The sequence below is a fragment of the Phragmites australis genome, chromosome 3 (genome assembly GCF_958298935.1).
Source record: "Phragmites australis chromosome 3, lpPhrAust1.1, whole genome shotgun sequence".
Lineage (NCBI taxonomy): Eukaryota > Viridiplantae > Streptophyta > Magnoliopsida > Poales > Poaceae > Phragmites > Phragmites australis.
In genome coordinates, this window is record NC_084923.1 from 19,442,702 (window position 1) to 19,453,209 (window position 10,508).

Below are 10,508 nucleotides of genomic sequence, written 5' to 3' on the forward strand. Positions count from 1 at the left end.
CATCACTGCCGGCTAGTGGTTTCAGCCAGTAGTGATAACCCCTTTCACTGCCGGTCCGCCTGGAGACTATCACTGCCTGTTACCCATTGCTAGCTCCAAAATCAGTAGTGAATGGTGTTTTAGAGCCGGTAGTGATGTACTGTTCTGTAGTAGTGGAAGATGGTACACTCACTGGATATTCCGGTGTGTGCTTTCAAACCTCACCGGATCATTTGGTGAGTGTGCCATACAATAACGACTAGTTCCTAAGTTGCACTGGACTTCTCATCGAATATTCTGATGAAAAGAGAATAGATATCAACGGAACTTCCGAAGAGTGTATTTTTCTGAGTGGAGAGGTAACAGCTAGTTTGTGGTAGTTGGCTATAAATGCATCTCTTTCTGCGCCATGAAGGTCATCTTGGCTAGTGGTTGAACTCATTTACATCCTTGAGAGTAAATAGGAAGAAGAAGCATTTGAGTGGTTTTTAGGTTCCTTAATTGCAAGCTTAAGGGTCTCATTAGTGCTAGGAGAGTACCTAGTGTGCATCCAATCAAGTGAGGTCCTTAGTTTGTTACTCTTGGTGATTGGCATCATCTAGTCGGCTTAGTGATGCTTGGTCTTAAGGAGCTTCATAGTGAAGTGATTGCTAAAGCCCCAAGATGAAGATGTACCGGTTTAGAGTCCACTGATCTGGAGTGGAGAAGGACTACCGCTAGAGAGCGTTTAGTCCCTTGCACGGAATCAAGAGTGAGCCATACCCTTGCGTGGGTGCTCCAACAAGGACTAGGGCTAGCGCTAACTCCTCGATACCTCGAGTTTCCTTATCCCTTCTCTTTACTTTGAGCAATTTAATTCTAGCATTTAATTCCCATATTTATATTCTTTCAGTTTCTTTTAGTATGGTTGCTTTGTTAGAATAGAAATAGTGCTTAATTGAGCTTTCATGTCATTCACCTAGAAACTAGTGCACATCTAGGGTTAAGGTTATTACTTTCCAATGCAACAGTTTTTAAGGTTAGAAAATTTTTAGAAACCAATTCACCCCTCTTGAATATCTTGATCCTACGTATATCGTTTTAGTTGTAGCTTATTACCAGCTGAGTTTATTAGGTCAGCTCAGTATCGAAACCTACATATGCATGTATCTTTTTTGGTCTTGTGATTTTCTGTAATTTTAGCTTCAGTGCTTCTTCCAGGTTAGTTCTAGTGTGTATTGACTGAATTTAAGTCAGTTTAATCTACAAGTTATTTCTGGTCTTGTCTTCAAGTCCACTTACTGTTTGCTACCAGTCAATTAAATCGTAAGTGATTTGAATTGTTGCCAACAACTGCCTGACTTAGTCAGATTCAATTTCAATATGTTTTTGTTCACATATAATTCTAATTTCTGAATCAAGTCATGTGTCTAGGTCCTTGCTGGAGATAATAGAATAGCATTATAGTTGCATTTCTTAAGATATGATGATCTTGGCACAGTAAGATTGATCATGGTGGATTCGCGTACCTTTATTTTGACTGAACAAGCATTAGAATAGCAATTGTACATGTGACGAGTGCTATCAATCTGTAAACCTCACGACGATGTTGAATGATGCAAGCCAACCCGTTGGCGCCGTTTGCAGACCGGTCTCTATCGTCCCATCCAACGGCATGGCATGCATCTAGGCATGCATGTCTTCTGGTAAACGATCGATCGTCCTTTGATTCCTACTACTACATATAATGTATGTTATATATGGTTTTTTTCTGAAATTTGGTATCGTGATGATTCAGTCGCGGTCGAGGATTATTCTATGTGGATTTTCTACGGGTAGTTTATATGATCTTTGGAGATTTGAAGACGTCACATTTTGAGCTGTGAGCATTAAGATGACTAAACTGAGTGTAAAATATGGTCTCACACGTACTGAAACCTACCAGTACAACGTGTTGTGAAAGAGACTAATGAATGGCTTTGCCTTGAAAAGCATCTTCGACTTCAGACTATGTTGACATCCAAAATAACATCTCTCGGATTCTAGGGCAGAGCTAGGTATTATACGTGGAGGAACGAGATTGGCGATCAGAAGGGAATGAATAGACGACTCAATAAATTTCTTACGAAATGATCTTCTCCTATTTGGATTACCCAACGCACCTCAAAACTCAAACGGAAGGAAAAATCAAGAGAAGTTTTAATAAGAGAAAATCGAGGCAACACGATTTCACGGATAGTATATGAATCATATGTTCCATTTAACATCAATTCATATGTGTTAGCACTCGAAAGATCATAACTAGCAAAGAAACAAGAAAAGATGAACACCCAGCAACGAAACTCTCTAAGCTGATTGTCTAGAGGCAAGGGAGTTCAAGACTCCATCACATAAGTATATATATGCGAATTTTATACCTCTAGCAACAAGAAGAATGACCTTTAGCTTTCACCCTTTCTTTCCGATCATCTCCGAATGTGATGTACTCGTATCGCTTCACGGGGGTGAGGCTAGAGAACTATACTGAATCTACGGTCATGTGGCACGAACAACTAGAGTCAATGAGCCACTTGTTCTCTAGGTTTCACCTGCCACCTACATATGAGAAGAATAATAGGTGGATGACTCAGTATTGGGGTTAGTCAAAAACCTATTGGGAATCCAGTACTAGATCATCTGCCTTGAAGTAGTAAAAGTAGGTGCAGGTAAAATAGTTCTAGTATGCTGAAGGCGAGTACCACAAGAGGAAAACGTGGTCCGTCAAAGGGCTGAGACTCAAATCCTCTTACACGTGGACCAAAACCATATGAGTCATGGTAAAATCCACATCGGGTATCACATATAGGAAGAGACTAAAAAGAGTTAGGGACTCGTGAGTTGAAGCAAGGAAAAGACAAGTACACCAACAGAGGAGCGATACATATCCCGGGTGCTCCACTTGGCAAAAGCAAAACCTAACCAAATGACCCTCTCTCTGGCAGTAGGTGCAGTGTAGCGTCTCTCAGGAACTCGTCTGCCGGTCATTCGAGGCTCTCTCACAGGCTCTCTCATCTTAGTGTGTGGAGATCTCTTGTGTTATGGTGCGGATTTCTTCTTTGTGGGTTGAGGAATGTGTTTCTTGATAGGTTGTGGTGTGGTATTGATTCCGGGGATCGATAGTGAAGGGGTTATCATAGCCGGCTGAAGGCTTCAGCCGGCAGTGATAGTTGAGTGCCGAATCGATCTTTTTGTGGCTAGAAAAATTAAAAAAAAATATATTTTTTGCACCCGTGGAACCCCTACGTCCGCGCCGTCGCAAGTCACACTATTTTTCACGCGAAAAACACACACATGTAGTTCGTGGCACTCGAACTTGAAACCTCTCAACTCGCACGATACGTCCTTACCATCCCACCACAGAAGTACTAGTAATACCATTAGCATATGCAATCCTTTTGATATCTTCTGTCTAAAATTTTAAATGATTATTTGGATATCTAAATGATATCAAATGAAAAAGTTTTCAACTACAAAGTTGTAGATCTCATCAAGGGCTACAACTTTAATATAAAGTTTGTCCCCATCCAACTTCTTATGAAAAAGTTATAATTTTTTAAAAATAAGCTATCATCTACTACCGGTTCATGGCTAGAGCCGGCAGCGATAGTGGATTTTCACTACCAGTTCTTTTCGAATAGCCTTTTAGTGCTAGTCTATGATACGAACCGGAAGTGATATTCTATCACTGCTGGCTCGTAAGAAACTGGCAGTGATGGGTTGGCATATAAGCCTATTTCTGTAGTAGTGTCAGCACACATCTTGGTCTTGGACAAGATCAAATTCATTTTCCCTTTTCCCTCTGAGTATTTCTCCATCAGAGAAAGGAGGTACTCATTCTCAGTCAAAAGCTTTTGAACTTGCTCTATAACCCAGCTAAGTTTGTCCTAAAAGATGGTGCCGATGGAACAATTTGGCTGTACATCCTTAGAACTTCCAGCACTCTCCAATCTAGACTCTAGCTCATTCAGGTGCTTGTTTTTCAGTTCAACATCCTTTGCAAATAAAGGGTGGTTCGTACAAACACCTAAGAGAGTAGACCTATACTCCTCTTCAAGGAGTTTCTTCTCGACACTCTCAAGCCGATTGGTGACTTAAGCATGCACATTATGAAGCTCGGCAAGTTCAGCCAACTCTCACACTCCTCAACATCGGGCCTAGACCTAAGCAATGCATGTTCAGTAGAGACAAACTAATACCAAGTTCAGCCAACTCTCACACTCCTCAACATCGGGCCTAGACCTAAGTAATGTAAGTTCAGTAGAGACAAACTAATACTTAGGTCTAAGATCATTCAACTCACGCATAGCTTTCTTAAGTAACATATCCTGGCTAACGAGAGCATCATTCAAGGTATCAACTTGGATGAAAAGCTGGTCGTAGGAAGGCAATACGTCAAAAGGATCTAGCTCGGGGTCGCTGTCATCGTTGTTGTCATCCGCCATGAAGCGGAGGCTAGTGAAGTCCTTGACCTTCTTTTTGTTCTTTGCTTGCGATTCATCCTCCTCCGAGCTCTCCTCATTGCAGGAAGAAATGTCGGTGTCACTAAGAGCCGCCACGAATGCCCTAGAAGCCACCTTGGCCACCTTCTTAGCTATCTTGTCGTGGTTCTTCTTGAAGAAAGGCTTCTTGTTCTTCTTCTTCTTATGCTTGTTGTAGTCATGGTTGCTGTCCTCCCTCTTCTTGAGCTTGGGGCAGTCCGCCTTGAAGTGGGTAGTGTCACCACACTCAAAGCACGCACGAGAACCACCCCTCCTCTGGTCTCAGTGATTGTTGTAGAAGCAGGTGAACTTCTTCACGATCAGCGCAAAGTCCTCATTGTCCAGTGCATTCATGTACTCCTTTATGACGGAAACTAAGGAAGACAAAATAAATCTACTCGATGAAGTGTTAGCACAAGAAAAGCCAGCTGCAAATTGATTGCCACCACCAGGTTTAGAAACCAACGCCATATTTTGAAACAGAGGATTTCCGAGACCGATCCGAACCACCTTGGCTATCTCGGTGGTTTTGAGCTTACTGAAGAGCTCATCACAAGTCAACGTGTTGTAACTTAGAGACCCTTCAATATCGAGATCTTCACTTCTCATATGCTATGATCAAGAGCATACAGAAGCTTGATCGCTCTCTCGTGGTCAGAATAAGGCAAAACACCAGTTGATCAAAGATTGCTAACAATCCCATCAAAGCAAGCAAACATCACATCCAAAGACTCTTTAGGGATTTACACAAACATTTAGTATTCTTGGTTGTATGTGCTTTGGCGTCTGGCCTTAATCTGATTAGTGCTTTCATGAAAGACACTCAGAGTATTCCAGATCTCCTAGGCAGTACAGAGGTGTTGGACCCTGTAAAACTCATTCCGACTCAGACCAGTGAACAAAATATTTCTGGCCTTATTGTTGGCCTCACACTGTTCGATTTGGACCTGAGTCATGCGAGCAGTAGAGATCTCGTGGTTGGAATCAGCTACTTCCCATATTGCACTTTCTTGGCTTAGAAGATAAGCCTCCATGCGCGCCTTCCGGTACGAAAAATCACGGTCATCAAATAGCAGAATCTTCCCACTTGTCTCCATGTCACCTACAGATCACAAAACCGGCTATGGTCAATAAGTGATCAAATCAGCTCTGATACCAATTGTAGGAACGAGATTAGCTACTAGAGAGGTGTGAATAGGCGTCTCAATAAATTTCTTGCAAAATCGATGACATTCTCCTATTTGGATCACCTAACACACATCAAAACTCAAGTGGAAGCAAAAATCGAGAGAGGTTTTAACAAGAGAAAATCAAGGCAACACGACTCTATGGATGATATATGAACTATATGTTCCATTTAAGATCAATACATGTGTCTTAGCACTCGAAAAATCACAACTAGCAAAGAAACAAGAAAAGATAAACACCAAGCAATGAAACTTTCCAAGTTGATTGTCTAGGGGGCAAGAGAATTCAAGACTCCATCACATAATTGTGTGTATGTTAATTTTATGCCTCTAGCAACAAGAAGAATGCATCACAAAGTGCTGAAATTTTAGCCCAAAAACCAAAAAGAAAATCAAAACCGGAAAGAAAAAACTTGCACACAAGGCAAGAGAACAAAGAGAGGGAAACTAGAAGCAGGGGAATTCAAGCATATGAAACAAAATAAACTTTATTACTCAATGAGGTCAGCCCTATTTTCCTCTCAAAGCTCTCACATATTACATAGACTAAGCACTCGTCCTCCTCTCTACTAAAATCCTAGCATAATGCTCTCATATGAGTGGCATAAGGGGCTCAAATGGTTAGTTACTTCTCTCCCATATCCTTACCCTAATTTTTATAGGCCTAGAAAACTTGACACCTAAGGGCATTTTAGTCTATTTTTTTCTCTATTTATCGGACGGCCGTGGCGCCTTTATGACTTAGTTTCGCTTCGACGCAAGCTTTGTAATGGTACCATATACTCCAGTCCTCCCACGGTTTTGAGACCAAACTGTGAAATCCTAGCATGCTTCTCAAAGTGTGACTAGCCACCACTTGCTTCCACCTGAAGCAAATGCTCCGATGATAACGCGAGTTCTCTGTCTTGTGATCTTGACCACCGGCAAGTCTCCCTCGCTCCTGATCCCTCAGACCGCTTTGTCACTTACACCGGTATCCCTTCGCTTAACTTTGTTAATACGCTATATATTTATCCTCCGTTTCATGCTTTGTTTGACCTTTATGTGTACAACTAGGATCACCTTTGACTCCATCCGACCCTCCTTGATCATCCAGCATCAAGCGTCCGCTTAGCCCTAATCACCCGCCGCCGACCGCCAAGTTGTATCCGTCACCTACATAACTTGAAACAAGCAAACATATTTTTCTACACTCTAAAACATCTCCAAGTTAGCATAAAATCAAAAACTTCAACTCAGAGCACATCCTGCAGAAAACGTGAACACCAGATGTTCTATTGTGTTATGCTCCTGAACATCGGACCATTCGGTGAGTGTAACACTATCTGTTTCAAGAAAACTTTGCTCTTTGCAAGAAAAGGTTCGGTGAAAGGTTCTGATGATCTCATATCCATCACCGGATAATCCGGTGTGTGCTAATCCACCGAACCACCTTTCTGCAACCTCTCTGCAACAAAAGGTCCAGTGCATTCTCTGGTATTTACAATCTCAGCACCAGACTATCCAGCATACATAATCAAATATGCGCCAAAAATCTTCTCTCTGCAAAAAATACTCCGATGCTCTCAATGTCCATCACCGAACCATTCGATGTTTGCTTTTATTTTTGCTTCAGTACTGAAAATGCTCTGGCGATACCCTTCGGTATAGCCACTATACTCACCGGACCTTCCGATGTATTGATCAATAATTTTCCCTAAAAAATTGCTCTCTACAAGAAATAATCCGACGAGTATACACTGCACACGCCAGAATTTCCAGTGAACACAAGAACATCCAATGTTCACACCAAAACTTTTACTGTATGTAATTTTTCTGAGTACATAGAAGAATTCGACAATTCCAAATACAACCAACTCGAGTTAGACATGAACAAGCATAAGCATCTATAAATATATACTAATCAAGTTCAAGATATATCAACAGTTATCAATACCTCATCATATATAAATTAGAACACTTTTTCAGTTGATTTGTCAACATGCTAGTACTTTCCTAGCAAGTACAAAATTAAGATGTCAGATGTGAACTGATAGTCTTTCCGCCGTGTGTTTGAGTGACACGTGCTCAGTTGACAAAATTTGAAATGAAAAATTCAGAATATTTCTACTATTCGCCAGTTGTTTCGTCAACCAATTTGTCAATTTTATTTAAACTGATCAATCGACGTTGACAAAAAAATTGCAAAAGAATAATTACAAGATTATCCCATCTGATTGATGTGTACATACGTCGATCATTGCAAACGCACATTGATCGCTATCTGCACTCATGTATAGTCTTATATATGAAGCCCAACACAAGCTTAACCCGTGAACTCATGGATCGAGCACAACATATTTTTTCCTCTCTGCTTGTTGCAACTGTAAGTTTCCATATATTTCGTTAATGATCTAATTTAGCTAGATCAATTAGCAGATACCGATGGCTTCTTCTTCACTGGTGCCCGTGCTTCCCCTTCTCCTCCTCCTCCTCGTGTGCCCGGACATGGCCGTGTCTGCCGCAGCACCCGGCGGCTCGTCCTGCTACACGCGCCTGTTCAGCTTCGGCGACTCCATCACCGACGCCGGCAACCTCGCCAGCTTGTCGCCCAACATCTCCGTGCTAGAGCCACCCTACGGCGAGACCTTCTTTGGCCGCCCGACCGGCCGATTCTGCGACGGCAGGCTCATCGTCGACTTTATAGGTATGAGTAGTTCGTTCGCTCAACGCACGCATACGATTACTCCTAACGTTCTGGGCAATATAATGTTAATGTTTTTGTACGCAGCGGCGGCGTTGCGGCTGCCGTTCTTGGCGCCGTACCTCACCGGAAGGACGGCGAACGACTTCCGGCAGGGTGCCAACTTCGCGGTGGCCGGCGCGACGGCGCTGAGCCATGACTTCTTCAGGGACATGGGGCTCAACCTGACTCTCATACCGCCATACTCGCTGGACGTGCAGCTGGAGTGGTTCAAGCGCGTGCTACACTTGCTGGGGCCAACCGAACAAGGTAAAGCTGTTTTCTCCTTCTCCGAATACAAGCACGACGCTTGCACCATCGCGTGGCTCCTACCAACGTCTACAAAGTAATATTACTGCTGAAAACACTCACATACAAATGAAACTTTTTGAACAAAGTGTCACACACTACTATAAAAATTAGTTTATATATCATCTATCACCATCGGTTTCTCAGTAAAACTTAATTGTCACTGTCGACTAATCGATAGTGAAATCTTAACTATCACTGCCGGCTCTAGCCACAAACCGACAGTGATATTATTATTGTTGGTTCGTATTATAAATTGATAGTGAAATCTTGACTATCACTGCCGGCTGAAGTTTTCAACTAGCAATGATAATACTTTCACTGTTGATACCTGAGCCGATAGTAATAGTCTGGGACTATCACTACTTGTTGTCCACCTTCGACTTCAAAATCGACAATAAAAAATATTTTGGAGTTAACAATAAGAGAGGGTTTTGTAGTAGTAACACGGACCTCTGACATGCGTAACAAGGGTAAATGAGAAACTACGTACCCTCCTAAAATGACAGCAGTACTTGCCTTCCTGCAGAGCGCAAGGACATCATGTCTCGCTCTCTGTTCCTGATGGGGGAGATCGGGGGCAACGACTACAACCACCCCTTCTTCCAGAACCGGTCCTTCGCCGCCGAGATCAAGCCCTTGGTCCCAAAAGTCATACAGAAGATCGAAAGCGCCGTGAAGGTAGGCGCCAATTAATCCCACCTGAACCCTAGCAAAACCAACAAATCCGTAGTTATATTTCGTGTGCCTTCCATGCGCAAATAGGTCTTGATCGGCCTTGGAGCGAAGACGATCGTCGTCCCAGGAAACGTCCCCATGGGCTGCATACCCAGGTACCTCGCCATGTTCCGGAGCATCAACCCCGGCGACTACGACGCCGCCGGGTGCCTCAGGTGGCTCAACGACTTCGCCGAGCTCCACAACCGTGCGCTCAAGCGCGTGCTGGAGCGGATCCCTCGCGACCCGACGACGGTCACGGTAATCTACGGCGACTACTACGGCGCCGTACTGGAGATCACCCGTAACCCTCACAAACATGGTAGTTTCAGATCATATCACGTTAGCATGTTAACAGCACTGAAAGTCGAATGGTTTTAACTGCTGCTGATCGCAGGGTTTACGAACTTGATCGCGTGTTGCGGGGACGGCGGCCCCTACAACTCCGGCTCGCTGTTCTCCTGCAACGCCACGTCCATTGTTTGCCCTGATCCCTCCAAGCGCATCTCATGGGATGGCATACATTTCACTGAAGCTGTGTATCGGTTCGTGGCGCGTGGCGTGCTAGATGGACCCTACGCTGCACCATCGCCAATACTGTCGAAATGCAGATGCTGAACTGCCTGTATCATATCATATATGCACTCCTAAATCTACTTTTACTAATATATACTTGCTGAACAAGTAATATTATCGACCAATACTTGCTGATCTACTTTGGCCAGCCAGTTATACAATAAATCTAGAACTTGCTTGCATGTACACGTAACGCATCCCCCGCACGAATTAACCTGCTTTATGTGAACTTGGTGACAAAAATATATCCACGCTGCAAGTGCGACCATCATGGGAATCGAAGATCACAAAGCAACAGTATATTATAACCTAGTCGCAAACGCGGTGCCAAAATTTGAAATCGATCAGGATGGACTTGCTTACCCTGATTATTGACAGATACACGCATTAGAATTGGAGTATGTCTCTAACAGGCCTCATGGTAACGTGGAATCACTATGTGGGAAAAGATATGGGTGACAGGTGATAATATTTATAAGTGACGGGCGTCACTCCGAACGCGTCATTGATGACTAGTCATTG

At 43.1% G+C, this 10,508-nt stretch overlaps 1 protein-coding gene across 1 annotated transcript; it reads left to right on the forward strand.

Annotated features, from left to right (window-relative positions):
- The first annotated feature begins 7,934 nt into the window (after positions 1-7,934).
- LOC133911043 (GDSL esterase/lipase At1g28600-like) lies at positions 7,935-10,148 on the forward strand. The gene is made up of 5 exons (XM_062353268.1): positions 7,935-8,348; positions 8,433-8,654; positions 9,223-9,374; positions 9,459-9,732; positions 9,808-10,148. The coding sequence occupies exons 1-5, from the start codon at positions 8,087-8,089 to the stop codon at positions 10,026-10,028; spliced, it is 1,131 nt and encodes a 376-aa protein (XP_062209252.1). The 5' UTR covers positions 7,935-8,086; the 3' UTR covers positions 10,029-10,148.
- Positions 10,149-10,508: the final 360 nt, after the last annotated feature.

What these genes read in the sequence shown, in the direction of transcription:
- LOC133911043 (XM_062353268.1), top strand. Translation starts at nt 8,087, where the DNA reads ATGGCTTCTTCTTCACTGGTGCCCGTGCTTCCCCTTCTCCTCCTCCTC. An exon ending in GCTCATCGTCGACTTTATAG is followed by an intron (nt 8,349 to 8,432) that starts GTATGAGTAGTT and finishes TTTTGTACGCAG; the next exon opens with CGGCGGCGTTGCGGCTGCCG. An exon ending in AGATCGAAAGCGCCGTGAAG is followed by an intron (nt 9,375 to 9,458) that starts GTAGGCGCCAAT and finishes ATGCGCAAATAG; the next exon opens with GTCTTGATCGGCCTTGGAGC.